The 25,301-nt window shown below is 39.3% G+C and overlaps 1 protein-coding gene across 3 annotated transcripts in view; it reads left to right on the top strand.

The window, feature by feature from the left end:
- LOC116506985 (protein broad-minded-like) overlaps positions 1-25,301 on the top strand; it is a 93,007-nt gene that overhangs the window by 67,259 nt on the left and 447 nt on the right. Inside the window, exons 27-29 of one of the 3 annotated variants that reach the window (XM_032214885.1) lie at positions 43-168; positions 12,846-12,929; positions 23,651-23,718. In XM_032214885.1, coding sequence (XP_032070776.1) covers positions 43-168; positions 12,846-12,929; positions 23,651-23,718 — 278 coding nt within the window. Of the gene's footprint in view, positions 1-42; positions 169-12,845; positions 12,930-13,340; positions 15,229-23,650; positions 23,719-25,301 lie in introns of those variants that run through there. The other 2 variants (XM_032214886.1, XR_004255121.1) reach the window with 2 other exon arrangements.

Here is a 25,301-nt window from a genome sequence, read left to right as displayed (position 1 = left end):
ACCACTTTCAGATGTGCAATGGTATTTTTATCTTTGTTTCAGATGATGATGTTAGCAAACTTTTATCTATATTAAAAAACCCAAATAAACAGGCGGGCTGGCTTGAAAATGTTCAAAGGCAGTTTTGTGAAATCATGCAAAAGAAACCAGATGTCGTAAGTGGAGCCAGTAAGTTTATTTCTTTGTTTGTTTATATACAAATGCTCTTTCAGATAACTATTTAAGGAGACTGACAAGATTTAAAAATTAAAAAAGAAAATGTAAAAACAAAAATTAAAAGCAATGTTAAAATTTATACTGAAATAGATTAACGATGAAAATCCCTGGTAAAAGAAATGCACCTTTATGATCACCTAAATATCAAGAAAGAGGAGGCTAAAAAAGGAGTCGGAAATACATTTTGTAGCCCATAATGCCATATTTTTATCCAAAACAATAACTTTTCTTTGTTCACTTATATCAGGTGTTGGCAACCTTAAACATTCAAATAGCCACAAAGATCCAAACTGGAAGCCCCCCGTTCAATTCTGGAGCTGAACAGAAGTACAGTTCCCCCACCATAGAGTCTCCTCCTAGTGCGGCGTCCTTTTTCCTCTATCTACCCTAATCAAAAGTCCTATCAATTGTGGAACTGACCGCCGACAGGGAGCCACAGCAGAGGGATGAAAGAGCCACACGCGGCTCCAGAGCCATGGGTTGCTGACCCCTGACTTATATTAATAGCTCTCACAATAGAGCATGATATTCCTGTAGGTTTTAAAAGAGGACGGCTTTATATCCAAATGTTATTTATCTATTGGGAATTTATTTTGGAGGTTAGACATGTTGGGAAGGATATACTGTAGATCTATAGTTGGTAGAACCTTTCTGTTTTATGAAGAAGATGCAGGTTCACTTCTTTGCATCTCCAGATATTGCAGGGAAACCATTCCAAGGTCAAGTGTAGAATGCATAAGGATTCACTTTGTGTGAATATGAGTTTTGAGGGGAGAGAGCAAGAAGCAAGAAGCCCAGCTAGATTTACTTTCACTTTTAAAACTTGGCTGCAGAGAAAAATGAAAAGAGTTTAGTGAGACATTTCCAGAGTAGTAGTATAAAAAAAAGAGAGGAAAAAATGCACTGTCCCTACTAATTTATCCTGCCTTTATTTATAAATAGCTCGCCAGTAGTGGCGAACATACAGTATGTAAGTTCCTTTCCTCCTATTTTTCCCACAGCATCAATCCTGTGTGGTGAATTGCGCTGAAAGAGAATTATTGGCTCAAAGTCACCCATCTGGCTTTCATGCTAAGGTGGGACTAGAATTCAGTCTCCTGATTTCTAGGCCAGCATCTTAACCACTACACCAAACTGATAAACATACAAGCTTGTAAACCTACAGGGAGAGAATTGATAGAACCAAAGTGCAAAACCTGGGACTTGAAAGTCCTTACAAGGCAACTTTGCACACACTCTCCCTATCTCTTACATATCTACCACCTCTCAGTTTTGCCATGAGCTGGACTTCACACTTGACCCTTCATCCTACATCTGCCTTCTTTCACTCACATGTGCTGTTTCCTCCCCTTCCTCCTCCTCCTCCTCCTCTCACACTCCTGTGTTTTCCTGTCCTTTCTTTGCCATGTTGGTGCTCTGTTCCTTGATTTGCCCCATCCCTTATTCACTACCTTGTTCTTCTTTGTTTCCTTTCATAACTTGGCCTATTCTTTTGCTCTTTGATCTTTCTCATCATCCTTTGAGCCAGTGTATGAGTATAAATGCATACATATATATCAGGGAGATTGAGTTTGTATGTGGGGATGAATCTTTGTGGGTGAGTCTAAATTTATTTAATTTGAATTGGGCCCACCTACTTTTTAGCTGCCCTTGCCCAATTTGGGAGTGTGACTCCAAGCTACTATATATTCTCAAAACCCCAAACCCCATTAGCCTGTTGCATGGTGTCCCTTCCAGGTGCAGGTTCTGATTGTATAAGAAAAATATCCTTAATGTAAGGCTTGCATTATAGCACATTTCTATTTTTAATCCTCTTGTTTGTCTAACAGTTCTAAAAGTGTATTCAGGCAAGCTTTCAAAATATGTTAAGAGTACAGTGTGTACACCACTAATTTGTGTGTTTATAGTATAGCCCAGCCTACCCTTTGCCTTGAATAATGTCAATCAAATGTAGCCTGATGAATATAAAAATACGTAAGCACTTTCAGGAAAAACATTTACTTAATAAAAAAAATGAAAACCATAACTCTGGGTTTTTAAAATTAATTAACTTGCAAGAGGAAAGAAATCATCTGAATTGAGTTTAAAATAGGTCATATCAGTTATCCAAGTGACTTCTCTGGGATGACAAACCAAAACAGTTTAAGGATATTTACTCTCGTTAACATCAAAGAGTGAAGGCTGATATATTTCTTTGCTCGCAGCAGCAACTGAAAGAAAAGACAAAGAAATACTGGTTGGGAAATAAATGCATGTGAGGACCATGCAGAAATCCAGATTTGATGGGCAAAATGTGATTAAGAGCCAGCAATGGGCACGCACATAGTACTTTTAAGGAATTTTTAAAAAACAGTTGCACCTTTCTCTGAGATCCTGTATATGCCCTCTGAAATTGCAATAGGATTTATTTTATTTATTTATTACATTTATATGCTTTCCACCTCAATGTTGAGTGACTCTGGGTGGCTTAAAAGCAGGAATATAAAATGTTAAAAACATTAAAAATTAACAAAAAAATCAGCAAATTAAGAACTGATGCACAATGGGGTGGAGGTGGGACTTTTTTGGTCCACTACAATAACTTGGTCCTTAACACCAATTACACCAAAGAGCTTATAGCGTACTATAAAAGGAATAGATCAGACATCCAGCCCTTGCTTATCAATGGAGACCCGAGTGGAGTTTCTGGGTGTTATCATAAAAGAGGATCTGACCTGGGGCACTCACATTGCAGCACTGGTCAAAAAGGCCCAGCAGAGATTATACTACCTGAGACTTATCAGGAAACAACAACTGAATGAAATACTGCAGATGACCTTCTACCGCTGCACATAGAGAGTATTTTAACTTACTGCACCTGTGTATGGTTTGCCAATTGCACAGTGGCACATAGAACAGCACTCCAGAGGGTTAACATCATTGCCTAGAAGATTATTGGCTTTATAGCTTCTGCTGTGTTAAGAAAGTTCAAAACATTCTTTAAGATCCACCCCATCTTGGGCAGCCTTTTTTTGAACTATTACCATCTGGTAGACAGTACACGATAATAATAACAAGGACAAATAGGCTGAAAAACAGCTTCTGTTCCAGGGCAATAACTATACCGAATTCTACTGTATGGTGCAATACTAATGCAATATTGGGTTTTCAATTCAATTGTATAGAATGTGAAGGATGTGTGTGTTTTATTTTTATAGTTATAATGTTTGAGGTTTGAGGTTTTATTAACATTTATAGGCCGCCCTTTTCCCTGAGGGGACTCAGGGCGGCTTACATAAAATCAAGGGGGGGGATATACAAACAGTAACGCAGACAAACATAGAATAAAATAATGAGCAACATTCATTCATCATTCGGGAGGGGGCAATTATCTTTGTCCCCAGGCCTGACGGGCTAGCCAGGTCTTAAGGGCTGTGCGGAAGGCCTGGACGGTGGTGAGGGTACGAATCTCCACGGGGAGATCGTTCCAAAGGGTCGGAGCTACTACTGAGAAGGCTCTCCTCCTTGTAATTGCCAGCCGGCACTGGCTGGCAGATGGAACTCGGAGGAGGCCCAATCTATGAGATCTAATTGGTCGCAGGGAGGTAATTGGCAGAAGGCGGTCTCTCAAGTACGCAGACCCACTACCATGAAGGGCTTTATGGGTGACAAGTAGCACCTTGAAGCGCACCCGGAGATCGACAGGTAGCCAGCGCAGCTCGCGGAGGATAGGTGTTATGTGGGTGAACCGAGGTGCACCCACAATCACTCGCGCGGCTGCGTTCTGGACTAGCTGAAGTCGCCGGATGCTCTTCAAGGGCAGCCCCATGTAGAGCACATTGCAGTATTCCAGCCTAGAGGTCACAAGGGCCCGAGTGACTGTTGTGAGAGCCTCCCGATTCAGGTAGGGTCGCAACTGGCGCACCAGGCGAACCTGGGCAAATGCCCCCCTGGTCACAGCCGTCAAGTGATGGTCGAAGGACAGCTGTGGGTCCAGGAGGACTCCCAAGTTGCGAACCCTCTCTGAGGGGTGTAAAATTTGACCCCCCAGCCTGAGCGATGGAGTACTGGTCGAATTGTTGGGAGGAAAGCACAACAGCCACTCGGTCTTTTCCGGGTTGAGTACAAGCTTGTTAGCCCTCATCCAGTCCATAACGGCCTCAAGACCTCGGTTCATCACGTCCACCGCTTCATTGAGTTGGCACGGGGCGGACAGATACAACTGGGTATCGTCCGCATATTGATGGTATCTTATCCCGTGCCTGCGAATGATCTCACCCAGTGGTTTCATGTAGATGTTAAATAGTAGGGGGGATAAGACCGAACCCTGCGGCACCCCATATGTTAGGGGCCTAGGGGTCGATCTCTGCCCCCCCACTAACACCGACTGCGACCTGTCCGAGAGGTAGGAGGAGAACCACCGTAACACAGTGCCTCCCACTCCCACCTCCCGCAGTCGTCGCAGAAGGATACCATGGTCGATGGTATCGAAAGCCGCTGAGAGGTCGAGGAGAACTAGGATGGAGGGATGGCCTCCATCTCTGGCTCTCCAAAGATCATCGGTCAATGCGACCAAAGCGGTTTTCTGTGCTGTAACCGGGTCTGAAGCCTGACTGGAAGGGGTCGAGATAGCTTGCTTCCTCCAAGGACCGCTGAAGCTGGAAGGCCACCACCTTCTCAACAACCTTCCCAAGAAAAGGGAGGTTGGAGACTGGACGGTAGTTGTTAAGGACAGCTGGATCCAAAGATGGCTTCTTCAGGAGGGGTCTCACCACCGCCGCTTTTAGCGCGGCGGGGAAGTTCCCCTCCCGAAGAGAGGCGGTAACAACCGCCTGGATCCAGCCTCGGGTCACCTCACTGCTGTTGACAACCAGCCATGAGGGACACGGGTCCAGTATACAGGTGGAGGCACTTACAGCCCTCATGGCCTTGTCCACATCCCCAGGGGCAACATCCTGAAACTCAACCCAGAGATGGTCTACCTCATCCTCTTGTGCCTCGGCTGGAACTGCAGGGATGGAGTCCAAGTCCGACCGAAACCGAGCAATTTTTGTCCGCTAAGAATTGGGCATAGTCCGCAGCTCTGCCCTGCAAGGGTTCCCCCACCTCCCTCCTATTTAGGAGGGAGCGGGTTATCCTAAACAGGGCGGCTGGGCGGGACTCAGCGGACGCAACCAAGGTGGCAATGTGAGATCTTTTCGCTGCCCTAAGTGCCCTGGTGTATTCCTTGGTGCTGGTGGTTACCATTGCTCGGTTTGATTCGGACTTATCGAACCTCCATAGGTGCTCTAGGCGTCTCCTCTGGCGCTTCATCTCCCGGAGTTCCTCGGTAAACCAAGGGGGTCTCCGGGATCCGCCGCCTCGGAGGGGCCGTAGTGGCGCAATCGGTCAAGGGTCTCCGATGCTGCCGAGTGCCAGGCAGCAACCAGAGTCTCAAACCGGACTGTGGACGAAAGTATCAGGAATGACCCCAAGCTCCGTCTGGAACCCTTAACGGCTCCATAAGTCGCCTGGGGCGGAACCACCTGGTCGGTTCCTCCTCCCTACAGTGGGGGTTTGGTCTCCGGAAGTCAAGCCTCAGTAGGCAGTGGTCTGACCACGACAGGGGTATGATGTCGTTACCCCTCAGACCAAGATCACAAATCCACTGCTCCGAGAGGAATACGAGGGTCGAGCATGTGACCCGCTGAGTGGGTTGGGCCCCGGATTACCTGGGTCAAGCCCCATGGCCGTCATGGAAGCCATGAACTCCTGCACCCCATCAGAGTGTTCACCGAGCGACGGCAAATTGAAGTCCCCCAAGACCATCAGCCTAGGGAACTCAATTGCCAGCTCGGCTACCGACTCGAGGAGCGAGGGGAGGGCTGCTGCAACGCTGTTGGGAGGCAGGTACGTTAACAGCAGACCCACTTGACCCTTGAGGTCCAACTTTACCAGCAGAGACTCACACCTGACAAGCTCCGGAGCAGGGATCCTACGAGGAGCTAACGACTCCCGGATAGCAATAGCCACACCCCCACCCCTTCCCTGGGCTCTCGGCTGGTGCAGCACCTGAAATCCTTCTGGGCACATCTCTACGAGGGGGACTCCTCCCTCTGGGCCCAGCCCGGTTTCAAGTAATACATGCCAGGTCTGCCCTCTCGTCTAAAATTAGTCCCGGATGAGAGGAGCTTTGTGAACCACAGACCTGGCATTTAGCGACAGCGCCTGAGCCCAGGGTCCTGATTACTTGCGTCATCTGGTCTCGGAGTGGGACTCATAGGGCCGGAAGGAGGGATCTCTGTAACGTAGCAAACCCTCCTTCCCCGGTAATGGCCTGCCCTAAAGTCCCCGCCATATCTGCCCCTCCCTGTTACGACCGTAATGCTCCGACCCTCTCCCGTGTCTCTGGTCCCCTCAACCACCCCCCGTGCCCCCCGCATCCCCCGGCAGGTCCTCCGAATCATACATACCCATGCACTCACCAGGCAATCCCCACGTAGCAGTTAAAACACAAAAATTACAACAATAATAATGATAAAAGTGGGACATTCATTCATCCCATACATATCCCCATGCATATCCCATACAAGAGAAGGAATAAAGATGAAAGAAAGGAGGAAAAGAAGATAAATTGCGCAGTTGATTCAAAGTGCAAGATCAGATAACATAACTGGCTCTCAGCGTTCAAGATAGTTGGAGTGGCTGGAGACCAGTTACAGTTCAGATAAATATATGGGGGAGTGTCTTATATCCCCTCTTCTTCTGTAAGTTTGAAGAGGTTCAACCAGGCCGGAACAGTCCCAGATGGCAAAGGGTTTTCTTGTGCAGGCACTGTCCAAGGTGAAAGTAATAATAGTGGCAATAATCAAAGCCAGATGGAAATGTGCCAGCAAGCCTAGGAATCCAAAGGCAGTGGCAGGGAGAGGCCAGATGTTAGAATGCCACAATAAGAAGTAGTCCAGTGCCAAGCAGAAAGCACAGGGGGAGGCTTCACAACAGTGGGGACAGGCAGAGATGGAGTCGCTTCTGTGGGGCCACCTGACCAGACACGAGCGGAGGAGGGGGGGCAGAGACGGGGCGAAAACGAGGCCGAACGGGGAGGAGAGCCCATCCGGAGGGACTGCCGCGGCACCAGGCAAAGCCAGCCGCCCAACTTCCTCAGACCCAACAGTAATTCTGTTCGTCCACTCTCCTTCCGAAGCAACAATAGCCCGGCAAAGCCCCAGAAAACACAACCAACACGCTCACCCTTGGCAATATTCTTATTAGTCCGCTCTCTCTCCGGGACAATGGCGGCCGCGCAGAGCCCCCAGAAAGCGCAGCCAACAGTCCCAATGATTCCTCCGTCCGTCCGCTTACACTCCGGGGCGATGGCAAACAAACAGAGTCCCCAGGAGGTGCAGCCAGCAACACGAGGACACCGGAGCCTTTGGAAAACGCCGAAGGACGCCGCCGCCAGAGAAACACACCGAAGCACGCTACCGCCGCTCCAGCGTGGCCTCGCCTCCCCCACCGCCGGAGCAGCACAGGCAGCACACAGACCTCCGGTGTTTGAACGAGCCAGGGCCGCCCGAAACCGGCGGCCCCCGCAAAGGTCTGGTTTCCTCGGATCCCCCAGACTCCGGACATCCCTGAGGACTCTTCACGGAAGGTTCAAGTTGATTTTTTGAGGTTTCCAGCGTTTTTTCCGTCTAAGTTAGAACGGAGAAGAACGCCTAGCAGCCATCTCTGATCTCGCCACATGCGCCAGAGGATGTATACTGAGGATAGCATTTAATTTCGTTGTACAAGATGCAATGGCAATAAAGTAAACTTAACTTACCTCCAGTGTGGAACACTTCTTTTGGTGCCCTAAGCCAATTGGCAGAGGCCAGGTTATGAGACACTTTAGGAAGTCCAAGAGGATCTTGGAAAAAGTCATATTTGAATTAAGAGGTAATTGCAGAGGGCCATGTGGGTGTTCATCCTCACCTTCTTCAAATTGAGATCTCTGCAAAGCCCTCCAGTCTTTAAGCAACATTGGAAAGGAAGTTATAATTCTGAAAAAAAGTTGTATGAATTTTCATCTTTAAAAAATGTTTGAATCCAAAGTAATTCTGAGTAACTTTTTATCTGTACATACAGATAGTGCTAAAAAAAAGGACTAGCAGTTTACAAATGATTACGGTACACTTTTGGTATAGATATTGGACCAGTGCATGGTAACTTAGATTTGCCTCGAGAAAAAAAATTGTGCCCTGTTGTGGCAACAAGGTTCACCTTCCTGAAGCAGGTGTACCTATCCAAACCAGAAGCATCGTCTGTCTAGGCATTGTGTGTTCCAACTTTGATAAGGATGTGTTGGACAAGGCAAGCATTTTCCTACGGTGCTTGTCAAAGCTTTTTTCAGGAACACCTTCATGTAGGCCAGTGGTTCCCAATCTTTTTTTGGCCATGCCCCACCTAAGCATCTCTAAAATCCGGATGTCCTGTGGGAGATGGGTCTTGACGTCGCTACGACATGACATGCAATCTTGGGGCTCCATAATTGCTGTCGATAGCTCTGTGCTGGATGATCCTTTATGGATCTAAACCGTTCTGAAGGAATGGTGATAGAGAAGGGCATGTCCTGTTGATCACAGAGGCATCGCAAAGCCTCTGATTGATCCGATGAGAAAGCTCTTTTTGCCGGCTACAAGAGAAGCAGCCAAATGGCTGCAGAAGGTTGGGACAAGCCCCTGAAATGGAAGCAGTGTCTCAAAATGCTGAGAAAAAAATTTAATATTAGAAAAGAGAAACCCAAAAGACTTAGAGTTAAAATAAAATTGAAGACAGAAGGAAGCAAGAGGAGAATTAACTGAGGGAAAGATGTAACACTGCCATCTAGAGGCTAGAGGCTTCGCAACATCTGATATTACAATGCTACCGGCTTGTTTACTGAAAGGGTCAGTGGAAAACGTTTTGTTTATACGGTGTTCCTTTGAAGAAAAGAGAAAGCTACGAGTTGAAAAACTTCACTGAATCTGTTTGAAACCTAGCAAAAGCCTTGGATGTTTTAATGGCAGTGTTTATAACCTTGAAAATGGCCTAATATGAAGAAGAAAAGGAACTAATATTGCAAAGAATTATGCTAGAAATTCAAAAAGTCTTAATAATCACAGAGAGAATTGAAGAGACTTGAAATTATAGATCAAAATACAGAAAGTACGGAGGGAAGAATTGAGAATACTTATAAAACAACGATGAAATTTGAGGACAGAGTTCAAAAAACCACAGAGACACATGAAAATGATAAGAAAATTGTTGACACTGACAGCAAATCAAGTGTGGAGGGAAATGTTAAGTGCGAAATACGGAAAGGAGAGATCAATGAACTGGTACTCTATCTCAGAAAAATTCTTTCCAATCAAACATGTGATTGTCTGGATTTGTTTTCTCTTTTTGTCTCTCATAGTTGATGTCTACCTATGATGTCAATTACAGGCCCCTCTCATCTTTTTAAGTGGGAGAACTTGCACAAATGGTGGTTGACTAAATACTTTTTTGCCCCACTGTAATTCTTACTTTATTTAAAAAGGAACTCTATTCATGCAGAGGAAGCCTAAAGGCCATTAACTTGGTTTAAGCAAGGTTCAAATTGCCCCCATTAAAAATCAAATTGCTCTCCTGTGGGGCATGGGCCCCACCTTGGGAACTACTAATGTAGGGCTTCTTTCAATTTTTAACCTTCCAAACCCTTACAAGACCAAATTGCATGAAGGAAAATAATATGATTACATACAGCAACATTGTGAACTTAAGGAAAATTGTTTAGCTTCTAAGATGAAATGTTCTGTGAAAACTTCATTGGGATATTGTATTTGAATGCCATATGTTGTTTGTCATTATTCGTATTTCTCAATAATATATCTGGGTGTTCAGCTTTTGTTTTGTTTTGGGAAAGTTGATGGTCCATTCCCAGAACCACTTATATGATTATTTTTAAAAGAATTAATGCAAACTGGTTTCCCATTTTTCACACTTTTAAGCAGAAATTCTATTGAATTTCAGAATTGTAGTAACCATCCTGTAATTTATCCATCTCCTGGAAATGTAGGTATAACTTAGGACAAGGGCCATCTTTTTAATTGGGGCATTTTAATTCCTCAGTTTAGAATCACCTGAGAGAGATCAGGAACAGGAATATGTCTTCAATTATCCGAAGCAATAAAACTAGGGAATGCATTAGAACATCAGGTGAGATTAATTCATTTAAGGCAGCATTATTTATTTTTCAATCTGCTACTTAAATTGGCTTTCCTATTATTCAGTGAGAATAGATATAGAAATAGAAATAATAGATTAGCAAAAGCTAGTAATTGTTATATTTCAATATTGAACCATCAGTAACTGGAAAAAGAGCTGCTGGCAGCTTGCCTGTAACCTCATACCGAAGTCTAAGAATATAACCTCCAAAGCTAATTTCCTCAGCCTGAAGTTCCGTTTTGAAAAACACTGAAAGCATGAGCTACTGCAGAACTTGGACATTTTGATTACTTTCCCTCTTTGATAGATTGGATATGTTCCCATCTCCCAAACCCTGTTTTGCTGCATTTGCAGAAACTGCTTATTTGCTTCCTTCTTTTCAAGTACAAAAACTGGATGGCCTACAATCATGACTTCCATTTCAGGGCCTGTTATGAGTATCTGTGTATTTTAACATATGAATAACTTACTGTAAACTGCAAGGTGTAATACATTTACTCCAATAATATTTTTATGTAATTAAAGTTTTATTAATAATTACAGATCTTAGTATTTTATTGTTGTACTTTTTGGCCCATAGGTCCTAATAAATGTTTGATTTGAATTGGATATCCATTGTAAACCACAGATTCTTGGCCATTATTTTTATGAGATTATGTAATGTGAGAACCAGAAGAAAAATCTAGGACATTCTTGAGGTTATATTTAACTTGGTCACCTAAGTGAAATGTAATGTTTTGCCCTATTTAAGATTTTTAGGGCATATGCTGGCTTTAATAAGACTCATCAGATGAGTTGCTTTATAACTCAAACATATAAACAACTGCTTATATTTGAATGATTAAACCTGTTTTGTTGTTTTCAAAACCTCTTGCAAAAGATACGATTTGAAGAAAGAGCTTAGCATTACTGCCGATTACAAAATACCTTGTTCAAATACTTTGGAGAATCTACTTCAGGGCCATCACACTTGCAGGCCGGATGCGTTACGCATTGGCCACTGCCGCACCCCGTTTAGCGAAGGGCGGGAAAAGTCCCACTATGTCACATGACGCTGTGTGTTTGACACTCGGATCTACATCTTTAGCATATGTGCTTATCACATTCAATTCACAGTAGAATATATAATTCATTAACACATCACACATCTCTATATAAACAAAGGGCCTATATTTCTTTAAAAAATAAAGTTGGCTTGCCATATTATCAGTGTCCATAGTAACTTTTTTTTTAAAAAAAAATGACACATAGAATACTTTGGTAACTTTTATGAATATATACGTCGGTTTGTCTATTAGATTTAGTGATTGTATACGAAAGGGGTGTCAAATTCTATTTCATTGAAGGCTGCATCAGGGTTGTGTTTGACCTCAGGGGGCTGGTGTGGCCAGTGTAGGCATGGCCAGCTCGACGTCACTCCTGTCAGGGCGCCTGTGGTGGCCTGAACACTCTGTCAGCCAAAACAGGATCCCGAGCTCCATTTTTGGCTGCCACAACCTCCTGCAACCCTATGCCAGTGAAAACGGAGTTTGGCAGGACTCGCGGTGCTTCTTCCCCCCCGAACTCCCATTTTCACTGGCACTCCTGAGCTCCACTTTCACTGGCAGAGGGTTGCAGGAGGCAGTGGCAGCCACAAACAGAGCTCAGGAGTCCATTTTCGCTGGCAGAAGCACCACGGGCTAGTCTTTCACTGTTTCCAGGGCTGCCCCGCGGGCAGATCTAAGTACCCCGCAGGCCTTAAAGTTGACACCCCTGGTATATAAGAATAAGCAATGATCAGCCTAATTGTCAAACGTTTGGTACTACCATTCATAATAAGCCATATAATAAAGAATAAAAGAATCTTGCTTATACTGAAAGAAAATATCATTGCAGATACGGGTTTTTTTTTCCGCCCTATAACATTTAGCATTTAGACACTACTTCATGTAAAAAATGCATATGGAATTTATTGCCCTTGAGATACTCTTGCTCAATTCAAACAACTGTTTGAAAAGTGACTTTTTATGCAAAGATGTGGATGGCTGACCTAGAGCTCTTTATCACAAACTCTGAAATATGCTGACCTTTATATCAAAATGAAAGCCAAACTTTTCTCTTCAGTAGACAAACATAGACAGTGAATGTAATTACAGCTAATTTTCCTTATGCTAAAACTGTCTGACATATTCTGAAGCAATCCTCGGAGAATCTAAGCATAATAAATGTTTCCCTTTCAGTTTACACTGAATGGATTGTCAGTGAAGCCATTAAAATTTAATTTAAATTGGGAATATTATGAATACAAAACTAGATAGTAAGTTTTGAATGGTTTTTACTCTGCAAGTATGATAAACATGCAGTTCAAATTGCTTTTACTCACCTATATGCTTTAATTTAGTTGTTGCTTTGGTTCTGCATTTATTTTATGATACTCTTCCTTTAATCATTTTGTCTTATTGCAGATCTGGCAGAATTAATTGAAAAAATTGTGTTGCACCTCTTTGAAATACCATCAGAACATTATTTCAGCAGCAAAGTATATGAAGGTAATTTTCCAATATTATTATTCTGTATGCATTAGTGAACTAAAAGAAAGATACTTTCCTGTTCAAGCTTCTCTTTTGAAGCTAAATGGAGCTGTGGAGAGAGCATTTCTGGCTTAAGTTGATGTGATTGATTTATATAGTACCCATATTGCTTTGGCTGCTTTTAATTCTTGGCCCTAGAACACAAATATAGCATACAAACATAATATATAAATATATATTAACAGAACAATTATTGTTTTGAATCTTAATTGTATTTGAGTAATATGACCTGAGCCAAAAGTTCAATTTCTAGGTTACCATAAAAATACATTTTAACTATTTTTTAAATAATTATTAATTGGATACTTGCAATATGCTTGTCTATTCTTCCCTATTAAAGTAGGAAAAATACTGAATTGTTTATTGCAGATACAAGAAATAGCAGATACAAGAAATCCAAATAGAATGACGGAACATACTATGTCTTACTATTTTTTAAAGAAACCCGATAGATTTGAGATTTGCAATGTCAGCAGATTACCTAGTACAGCCAGCATTCATATCCAAGCACATAAACACCTTGGCTAAGTATCAGAACACAAGGAGCATGAGAAGACTTGAGTTTAGTGTTCTGGGGAATAGAATCAATCTGATATGTAAGTGTGTTTCCGGACAGTGCATTGATATTCTATGTTATCATGTTTCTGGAAATGAGAAATTGATTACCTTAAATTACAGTGGCTTTCTAAACCTTGGGTGGTTAAAATTAAAATAACACTGTTCATCCAGCTGTTCTGAAATCTCTCAGGATTTGAATCCATTAAAATGTGCAAATCAGGAAAAATCACATTAATTTTGGACGAGAGTTTCAAAAGCGAAAGAGAATAATAAGCTCATATATTGACATTTATATAACTGTAGTTTTTAATGGTAATAAAAAAGAGTTAACTCAGGATTGCCTGCCAGAATTGATCTGGAGGAGCACTCTTCTATCTAACTGAGTGAGAATACAGCTTGTAATCATGGGAAAATGTATAAATGACTTGGATGACTTACCTTTATATTCTGCCCAAACAAAATATTGTGCTGCATATGACTTTGAGCATCTCTCCTAGTTTCAAATAATGAAAGTCGCATTACGTATATATGGGAGGAAATTTTGCCTTTTTATATTTCTATTCGTAAGTGGCATCCAACTGGCTTCTAGTTTAGTACATGAGGTACTGAGGAAGTTAGTGAAGCTATAATATTTATATCTGCCAGTTTTGAATTAAGATATTGTGAAGGGAGGACAACCCAGGTGTGGACTCTGTTACTTCAAAATGCTTATAAGAGGTTTTACATGTCTTTATAGAGTGGCAAGAAGAAGTAAATTGGAGCACACCTTCCTCATTGGCTGATGGAGAGAGAGAGAGAGAGAGAGAGAGAGAGAGAGAGAGAGAGAGAGAGAGAGATGTATGCATACATACAAACATACACCAACACACCAACATGACATACAGAGAAAGATTATATTATTAATAGTATATTATTGAATACAATGATTTTATGTAGTATTGACTAAAGCTCCTTGGTTAAGAACCATTCATTCACTGATGGTTTTAAGTTACAATGGTGCTGAACACTTCTGATTGCTGGCTGTTACAGTAGCTCCACCATCACGTGGTTGTGATTTGAGTGGTTGTCAACTTAGAATACTTGCAGTGTGACATAGTCACTGGATCACCATTTACAACCTTCCCTGCACAGCGTCCAAAAGCAAAGTCAATGAGGAAGCCTGCAGAGAGAGTTGCAGTTGCTCCTGTTACTTACTCGCACTGCTTCTTTTCCCGAGGAGCTTGCTATGGAGATTTCAGGAATCTTGCACTCTTTAGTATATACCTGGTTGCAACACCTCACATAGGCCATTCTCAAGTAGTGCTGTAGCATCTCATCCTCTGCTCACTTATACTTGTGTCATTGCGCTCCACCTGTCCATATTCATATGATGCTGCTGTACCCATCTGGACTTAATAGCATTCATCTGCCCACTAGTTTGCTTGCAAGCCCCCCCGGGACTTACAATTTTTCTACCACCTTCCCCATTGACTTTGCTTGTTGAAAGCTGCAGAAAGTTGCAAGTTCCAGTCACAGGATGGCCTCACTTAAAAACCCTTGATTCCAGCTTAGCACTGGTAAGTGATTACTACTGCTAAGTGATGCCACATTACTCAGTGATGGATATTCCAGACTCAATTGCCATGATTAAGCAAGAAATTGAATGAAACTAGGTTGAATTAGATAACTTAAGCCTTTAATAATAAAGAAAAAAATAAAAAGTTATGTTAACTATGTTTCCTAAAATATTAATGTTATAAAATAATGTTGCTTAAATTTTACTTCTACAGTTGGGTATAGTATTGATTAACAAATGTAAAAATAATTTGTTAATCTTAATACTTAAAATGAGGTCTCCCTTGTATTATTACTTATTGTTGTTTGTATTAGAATGGATGTGCTAATTTTCTGTATTGTGGGATTATTTTTACTTTTCTTTGGCTCTGAGATAACATTAAATTTTATGGTCTCTATTCCATTTGAAATATATGGTTTGAATACCAGTTTCAATAACCAATTTATTTGAGATGGTATGTTCTCTCATTCTTTATCAAAGGATATTTAATAAGTGGCTTCCTTCATGGATCATTATATTGCAATGGTGAAGGGGCTTGTGCATTGCAGTGACATCATGAGCTATAGTGTTGACTATATATGTTCCCTAAAGAAACCTATGATGAATATGTTATAGAAAAGCTAAGAGGGAAATGGCAACACATTCTGCTATTCTATAAAAGGGCCAAGTGGGCATTCTAAATTAAGTCAAGGCCAACATGATTTCCCCCAGGGTTGAAAAGTCTCCACAAGCAATTGAAAAAGAGCCTGTATGTATGAATAATGCTAGTGTTTATGATGTGACTGGATTAAATCCAAAGAATGTCCAGCTCTTGACATTCCGAGAGAGAAATAAAAAAGTTTGAGGTTGCAGAGGTAAGTAGCGCATTGATTCATGGAATGTCAGAACCATAAACTAAAGTGAACTTGTTTTGGTCACAGCAGAAGTATCAAGACTGATTCAGCAAGCTGAAATGGATTGAATTAGAGAAGACAATATAGCAAAGTTCTCTTGCATTAGTTTCTTACTCTGATCTATCTTGTAGGGCTGACAGTAGTATAGAAGGATGTGCAAATATGATGTAGACAGCTCATATCTTGAAGAAAATGACACTATGTTTTTAGACATAGTTTTACAAATACATTCTTACAATCTGATGAGCAAACTGTACCAAATGATCATGTGAAATCAACACAGATCAACGAACTTAGTTGTCCACTATTTGTTTGAGTTCATCGTACAAGAACTTTTAAAATCTTTTAAATCCCTACCCATGACTACAAGAGTAAGAAATGTAGAAAGATTCACCATAGTATATTCAGATTTTATCCCAATCAATAAGGACCTCATAATAGATCACGTAATGTGAAATAATTAAAATGTATATACATTTTAAAATCGCATGATCAGTATAAGGACTTGCTGTAAAATCATATCTATCATCTCACAAAAATCATAGAAGTGGGATAGCCATCTTTATTAAGAAAAAGTGCCTCCCTCAGAATGAATCTAGTTTGAGTTCAAGGCAATAAATTACGTTCTAACCATTGAAACAGGAAGCAAGAAGTTGAATAGCTCTATGGCAACTTGTAATAACACACAAAGATGTCTTTCTAATTTTAATACTGCTAACTCTGAAAGGAAAATAGCAACTGGAATAACAGGAACATTTGGTCTCAGTCTACAGAACAGTTCAGGGAATAGAGTTTGGCATGGAAATTGCGTGGCAGATATCTAACAAAAGATAAAAGAGAATTCAACATATTGACATCATTGGACAGAGAGCACTGAAATTAAATTGTGTACTTTCTAGCAAAGCTACATTTAAGTAGAAGATATTGGTAATATAAATATGAACTCGTAAAAATGTGAAGAAGCAGTTAGAGACAGCTCTGGTTAAAGTAATGTGTATGAGGTCACAAAAAGTTAGAAATGACTAAATGAGCATTAACAAAATAAAAAATTAGGAATAAATCTTCCAAACAATCAGTATCTGAATATCTTTTTTGCCTATCATTTATTGTTGATGCTCCTTGGTTGTATGCCCCATTGGCATATAAAGAGGCTGGAAATGTTTAGTGCTGCAAAATGTTCCTGGCAACAGTTATTCATGGTTTTATTACCTCAAGACTGGAATATTGTATTAGATCACTCAATTTCAGCTAATGTAGAATGCAACTCTGCAACTGGTGATTGGTGAAAGCATTTTCAAAGCTGTACCAGTCTTGTGGAAGAAAGGTATAGATGACCTCATCCCTCCTAGACCAAGGCTTTGGGGAACCATTAAAGTAATTGCCTCTTTTTTCTGAGAAAACTTTGAGGCCCAAGTCAGTATCAAGGAAAATGAAACTGCCATTGCTTGTAAGCAGATAAACTCCATGTTTATGGTTTCATTTTATCACAAGACTCAGCAATAATCACATACTTATAAAATATAATGTGTTCGCTCACTTCGGAATTAATTTTTAAAAGAATATTTTTTTTCCTTTTGTTGACTTCTACAAGTATTTTCATTTGTGTGGTTATTATTTGATTCGTTGGGATTAACTGCATCCTCTTAAAGAAAGATCTGCACTTTTGATGTTAATCTTTTTTTTCCCCATCCTTGAAACATTCTTGTCAAAGGAACACTTATTTATAATTCACTTTAAAGAAGGTTTTTAAATGCTGGCTAACTTAACGCTATGTTAGTACTTGAGCTGAATATGTCTTATTTAATTATATCTAGAGTAGATCATACATATTATTTTCATTTTAAAGTAGTGATAAAATCTGAAGCATCAAGCATAATTTACAGTAATTTTATAAAATTGTGAAATGTCTTCACCTTTGCCCAAAATAGTTGTTCATCTGTAAATATCATCAAAATACAGAGATAGCAGCATTTTATTGGAAAGTAGATTTGTCATCAGGCTAGAAACCCAGAGACTTTGTGTTCCAGTCCCACCTGAGGCACAAACCCAGTTCAGTGAATTGGGCCAGTCATTCTTTTTTAGCCCTAGAAAGGAGACAATGGCAAACCATTTGCAAGAAAACTGCAGGGACTTCTTTTGTTTCCTTTTTGAGATTTCCCAGCCATTGTTAAAGAATGTGTAATTTTAGTTCTTCAAATATGATTCTACAACAAGTCCTTATACTTACTTGTGATTTTAAAATTTATATTACATTTTAATTATTTTATATTACATGATCTATCATGAAGTCCTTGTTGATTGGAATTAAAATCTGAACATACTATGATGAATCATTTTTAATTTTTTTTTATTTTCAAACAAACACAAACACACAAAACATATAACATAAAAACCTCTTCAACTGCATACATTGTGTCGATTGGTTACAAGGTCTTTCTGCATACTTTCCATAGTCATCACTTGAGCTTTATCAAAAATCACATATTGTCAATCAAATATCTTTGTATACATTATTATACTTCATTTGTTTGATTATCACAATTGTTTCTTCCATTTTAAACATGGTATTCTAAATATGTATCCATTTATATTATAATGATTCATTATATCATCTTCAATATATCCAATAATAAAGAATTTTTTATATCCTATTATAAGTCATTCTATTATCTTAGCATTGATAACATTCTCTAATAATTTTCCAATTCCATGCTTTTTCCGTTATTAGTGTCATCAATCTAATATACATGTATACAAATTGTTATAATTGTTAAACATCCATTAAGCATAGCTATTATTATATCCTTTTTATATGAAACATATTAAATTTGAAGTAAATTTATATACTGCATTTCATTACATCATCCTGAAATCATCCAATGATACTACATCTTATATTCTATCTATATAGAATTATTTATCTTTTATAAAAAAGGTTTTCAACATCATCTCCATCATCACTTACAGTTTGTATAAAATTTCATATTATCAATCTAGTATATATAAATGCTCTATTATCATTATTGATCATTTATTTGACTTTAGCTATTATTACTTTGTCTTATACATTATACTCAAAATTTAACTACATTTAACTAAATTTATTGTGACATTTCATTTCATCATCTTGTATCCTTCCAGAAATAGTGCAGTCCAATATCTCTTGCCATTTGTAGAATCTGTATTCTAAGTGTTTCTTGATAAGTCTTATGTGGACTTCTCTTGACCACTTGTTATTCATTGAATATCTTATAAAGATTCAAAAACCCGCTATCTGTTTCTTTCATCAGCTTGACTTTTGTTATTGCTGGTGCTTCTGCCGAAATTACTCTCATTGTTTCTGCCAAATTTTCTCCCCTTTCTTCATCTGTATTTTGACATCTGAGATAGGGTTCCAGTTCATCGATCTCTTATTTCTGTATTTCACACTTATCATTGCCCTCCACTCTCAATTTGCTGTCAGTGTCAACAATTTTCTTATCACTTTCATATGTCTCTGTGGTTTTTTGAACTCTGTCCTCAAATTTCGTCGTTGTTTTATAAGTATTCTCAACTCTTCCCTCTGTATTTTCTGTATTTTGATCTATAATTTCAAGTCTCTTCAATTTTCTCTGTGATTATTAAGACTTTTTGAATTTCTAGCATAATTCTTTGCAATGTTAGTCCCTTTCTTCATATTGGGCCATTTTTCAAGATTATAAACACTGTCATTAAAACATCCAAGGCTTTTGTTAGGTTTCAAACAAATTCAGTAAAGTTTTTCAGGTCAAAGCTTCTCTTTCCTTCAAAGAAACACCTGTATAAACAAGGCATTTTCCACTGACCCTTTCAGTAAACAAAGCCAATAGCTTTGTATTATCAGTTGTTGCCAAACCTCTAGCCTCTAGATAGCAGTGTTACATCCTTTCCCTCTGTTTTTGCCTCTCTTTCTAAGCTCTGAACTCCGGAAGAGAAGAAAAGAAATATTTAAAGATTACGATCCGGCCGAGCCTTGCGAGGAAAGAAACTTTTAATCCACAAATACAAAAAATGGAAAAAAGTATAGAGGAAGAAGGAAAAAAATAAAGACCAGTCCAGTTTAAAAGTAAGAGGCATTTGTAAAAAGTCCATCCATAGAAAACAAACAAAATTAAAGTAGAAAAGATAACATGATAGTTTTAAACCAGGTTAATTTGCCACTTGCTTCCTTCTGTCTTCAATTTTATTTTAACTCTTAAGTCTTTTGGGTTTTCTCTTCTCTAATAATAAGGATTTTTCTCACCATTTGTCTCTCCCACACTGTCTCTCCTATTCTGCTTCCATTTCAGGGGCTTGTCCCAACCTTCTGTAGCCATTTTGGCTGCTTCTCTTGTAACCGACAAAAGAGCTTTTCCTGGATCGATCAGAGGCTTTGTGATGTCCCTGAGATCAGCAGGACGTGCCTTCTCTATCACCGTTCCTTCAGAAGGGTTTAGATCCAAAGGATTGTCCAGAGATATCGACAGCAATCCTGGAGCCCCAAGATTACATGTCGTGTCGTAGCGACGTCAGGCTCCCTCTCTATGATGAATAATTTTTTACTCTTGCAGTCATGGATTAGGATTTAAAAGATTTTAAAAGTTCTTGTTCATGAACTCAATACTGGACAACTAAGTTCGTTGATCTGTGTTGGTTTCACACGATCCGTTAGGTACAGTTTGCTCATTAGGTTGTAAGAATATTGGTAAAACTATGTATAAAAATATAATGTCATTTCCTTCAAGATATCATCTGTGTGCATCATATTTTAACATCCTCCTGTACTACTGTCAGCCCTACAAGATAGATCCGAGTGAAAAACTAATACAGGTCAGGATTACATTTATTGTAACAGCTATAGTAACAACATTTTGCAAGTCTGAATGTACTTCGCCACTCCCACACTTTATCTAAAGTGAAGTAGGGTGGGGCTGTCTGAGTCATTTTCTCAAATTATTTACTTGGTCTGCGCTCAAGTTCCACTTATGTGACTCTTGCCATAGTACAGCTCTTCTTCCTGTCCTTCAAGGCCATTTTCTCTTCCCTCAAAGATACAGACTTTGGAAATGTGTACAATCTAAGACTTAAATGTTTTTTCTAGCTTCATAATAGTCGGGGAAGTTCGAATTGGGGCATTTTAAAATCTGTATTAAATGTCACTCTATCCTGCTCTAGCTGAAATTTATCAAGAAGATCATAGTTGCAGTAGGTCTCCAACACTGAAATTGACTTCCTTAGCATATGAAAATTTCCTCCTTTTATATCAAAATGTAGAGAAAGAGTGTCCAACTTTTACAATTTAAGATTTGTGTACTTCAACTCCCAGAATTGCAGCATGGCTGGCTGTGGGATTCTGGGAGTTGAAGTCCACAAGACTTAGGGTGCCAAGGTTGGACACCCCTGATATAGAGCTTCTTTATCAATGAGAGAAGTCCCTGGTATTCCAGCATAAACTCCTGTAGAAAATGGACAGAGTACAGAGAAATGAGAGACGGTTGGCTTCCTTTAAATCATGTCAAGAAGGGATAATTCCATTATATCTTTTGCTTACTGCTATCAGGCTTGGAAAAGAATATCGGGAATATTCTTGTTGGTAAATTCTCTGTAAATTCTCCATGGTAGGCATATATAATTGATTGTAAAGAGTAAATCATTTGTCCTCCATTTCAAAGGAGCCAATTGGACCCTGAGAGAATTTGTTCTTCAACAGTATAGGGAGCTTTGAAGTTTCTTAGGTTTTGAAAGGATATTTCATTCTTCCTTTTTTTCAGGTACATCAGTCTCTGCCTGAGGCAGAAAATAGAAAAATATTTCATGGTTTCATTTTATTGGACTGTATTCCAGTGAACTTTGCGTTTGTTTCTTAGATATTGCTATGATATCCAAGGTTGAAGAGTGGTTTAATACATAACATCGTTTCAAGACATTCAGGTCCATTCTGCCAAGGTCTAGTTCAAAAGTATTTCATCAAATTTAATCAACTGTTTTAGTATAGGACAAATAGCCTTCCCTGCTCCCTTACTCAGAAGAAAATCCTCCCTATAGCCAAATAAATTTCTTTGGGTAAATCAAATCAAGGAGTTAATAATAATGAATTGGTATCAACATCATCTGGTATACACATCAGACTCAGAGGTGGGTTCCTATTGGTTCGGATGGGTTCAACTGAACAGTAAGAGGTATGCCGGCCTGGGTTACAGAACTGGCAGCGACCCAGGCTGAGCCACGACCCTGACCAGTTCCCTGGTCGCCGCCATCACCACCCCCATCTTTTGGGGGGTGAGTTCTGTACATGCACAGAACAATTTCCATGAACTGTGCATGTTTATGGCCTACAGCACGTGCAGCATGCCATCCGACACATGGAGTGCGCATGCAGTGCACACGCATGAGCGAACCAGAAGTAACGCTGGCTAGAACCCAGCCCTGATCTGACTACAGCAAATATTTGTCATATTACTATTTGTATAACATGTAAGGCAAAAGTCAACTCTGACTGTAAAAAAGAAAATGAAACAATGTTATAATGCATGTCAGTCAGACAGAATGCCTTCTTACTCTGCTCATGATTTCAGAAATTAGGAGGATTAGAGCTGTTTTAAAGGCAAAATTATTATTAAAATGTTTGTGCCACAAGTATCAGTTTTGCATTATTTTATTTCATTTCAACTAGATCCATTCACTTCCTCTTAAATCCTTTTCTTGAATTAGACAGCTTGGGAGCTGCTACTGTAGGGTACTGTATTTATTCTGCTTTATTGTTCACTGTTAGTCTGACAGTTCACAGGCACTGCAGCTTTGTTTAAGAAAATGGCTTTCTTTATGAGCCTTGAAACCTATAGTAATGTTGAGACATTTTAATGAAACTAATCTCACATCAGGTTTTTTGAAATCAAGTAACGCAACATAATAAACCAAATATGTTTTTCTAGCATCACACTGCAAAAATGGTTTAGGAGGTTATGCTAGTCTTCTGGTCAAAATAAATATTTGATTGGTTGTAGGAGGGCCTCCTTCCTGAGGTCTAGTTTCTATTTTGCAAAAGGATAAAGAAAACTGTAAGATTATAGGGCCAATTAATGTGGACATGCTTTGGGGCTATTAAAAATTGTATTTAAGTACTACCATGTTGGATAGGGATTCAGTCATGGATTATATAGGATTATATTATATATACTTAGTTGTGAAAGTTTCTCTTCAGATTGCTTTGATGATTTAAATTACAAACTTGCAGAATGCAAACTGCGTACAAAATGCAACATAACTAACAACAGTGTTTACAGCATATAAGCATTTGCTCAGAATACATGACGGAATAATAATCAAAACACTGTTTGCACATCCATTTCTTCCACGAGTAGTTTTGCTCATACTGTTTATATAGTACTCTGGGAGAAGAAACTGTGATTTAATAGTCCTTTATATCTAACTTAAAATTGGAAAGTTGTACCGAGTACAGTTGTTAAAAGTAAGGCCAAAGGTAGTTAAAATGTGTATTTTACTGTGATAATACAACTAAATTTCTTTCACTTCCATGCATAATATATAAAAATATATCACACACATCCTTTTAAAATATATCTTAGCTGAACATTAGCAAGTGTACTTAGTTTTTAGTTAAAATGATTATGAAAATTTATTTAGCCTTTGTATGTTTTTCCCCTTTTTGTTTTCAGCTGATGTAAATATGGAGATTAAAAACCTTACAGCAATTCAGCAACTTGGTATTAAAATGACAATTAAGGTAATTTTCACTGGAATATTCATATGGATATTTATAATAGGCTTCACCTTTCTTGTTATTTCCATGAGTTGATGTGAAAAGGCATTATTTTAAAGATAATGGCAGTGAACTATATAAATGCTTGTAATATTTGGCCAGAGCCCTACACCTTCAAGGAATCTGCTAATTGTGTTCTTGAATGAACATTGCACTAAACATGGTATAATAAATACAGTCCTCCCAAGTCCTTGAGAAAAGCAAGCTGAATGACAAAAACTAAAACAACTCTTTAATCAATATAGTAGTATGCAGTGTTTTGACTAATGAATGTGAGTGATTATATCACTGAATATTGTAAAATAATAGTCCAGAATTTTTCAGGGAGAATCTGCAAATAAACATTGATATTGATATTCTTTGGTGCAATTGTTGGGCTGGTAAAGCATTCAGTAGGGACGGCAAGCAAAGCACACAGGGCACAAAGAACTCTCACTGGAGCGTTAGAGTAGCTATATCCTTTGGAAAATGTATATCTGCGTTTGTGTATATGAAAAGCCTTTCTACAGGGTCTGCCTGCAAGGCAACTGTGCATGCATATATAGATTCAGGCAGCTGCTGACGCAGCTCTGCAAGACTTCTAGGTAATAGAATTACCTTTTAATGAAGGATTTGTGATTTTAATAGTGATTTCTTGGATTTAATCTGAACATGTGTAGAAGGAATTTACAAACTATTTATCCTCAGTAGCCACATCAGTGTGCTCTAGGAGAAAGTAGGATACCTAGAGACATTATAATGACTTTCCCTGAAACCCACAGTTTTAAAGCCCACTGGAGACTACTTCTTATGATTTCATGGTATGGAGACACTGTATGAAGCATTTGTGAGCAATCATTGTCTTCCCCTTGCTCTGGAGAGAATTTCCAAGGAGCTGATCCATTCTCCACTCCATGTTCTGCCATAGTCAGTTACACTCTCGCAGAACCATTTTCAGTCCAGCTTTGCTTCCCCCATTGCTTTAATCTTGTTATAAAGAATGACAACAATTTCATTTATTTGTTTATTCACTTATTTATATATCATATTTATGTGGCTGCCCATGTCACAAAACATGACTCTATGGATATACAATAAAAAATCATGAAACAGCAACATTAAAAACATTCTGCATTTAAACATTAATACTATTATTAAAGGCTAAGAGAGAGCATGTTATGAAAATAACGAACAATGAAAATATGATTTCTCAGGGGCAAAGTAGAACAATAGGTAATTGCTGAAAAATGTTAGAACCATCACCAAAGCTACAAAGCTAATTTTAAATCTATGAATATAGCAATAATCATAGAGATCATAATTTGCATGTTCAGAAAATAAATTCACACACCTCAGCTATTTGAATTTTTTATAAGGAGCCTAAAGGAGCCTCAGCTTTCTAAGTCCAGTCTTTCGGATTATAGATAAGGTATGCAGCAGGATTACTATTTAGTCACTCTTTATTTAAAGCCTTTTAACCTTATTTTTTATCTAAAATAACTCCCAAAATAGCTTAAGAGTTCTTAGAAGTCTCACAAGAGAAATATTATGGGAAGGGAGGAGGGGTT

This window comes from Thamnophis elegans, chromosome 4, assembly GCF_009769535.1.
Source record: "Thamnophis elegans isolate rThaEle1 chromosome 4, rThaEle1.pri, whole genome shotgun sequence".
Classification (NCBI taxonomy): Eukaryota; Metazoa; Chordata; class Lepidosauria; order Squamata; family Colubridae; genus Thamnophis; species Thamnophis elegans.
The sequence above is the reverse complement of the archived record's forward strand: the minus strand, read 5'-3'. Positions and strand labels throughout refer to the sequence as shown.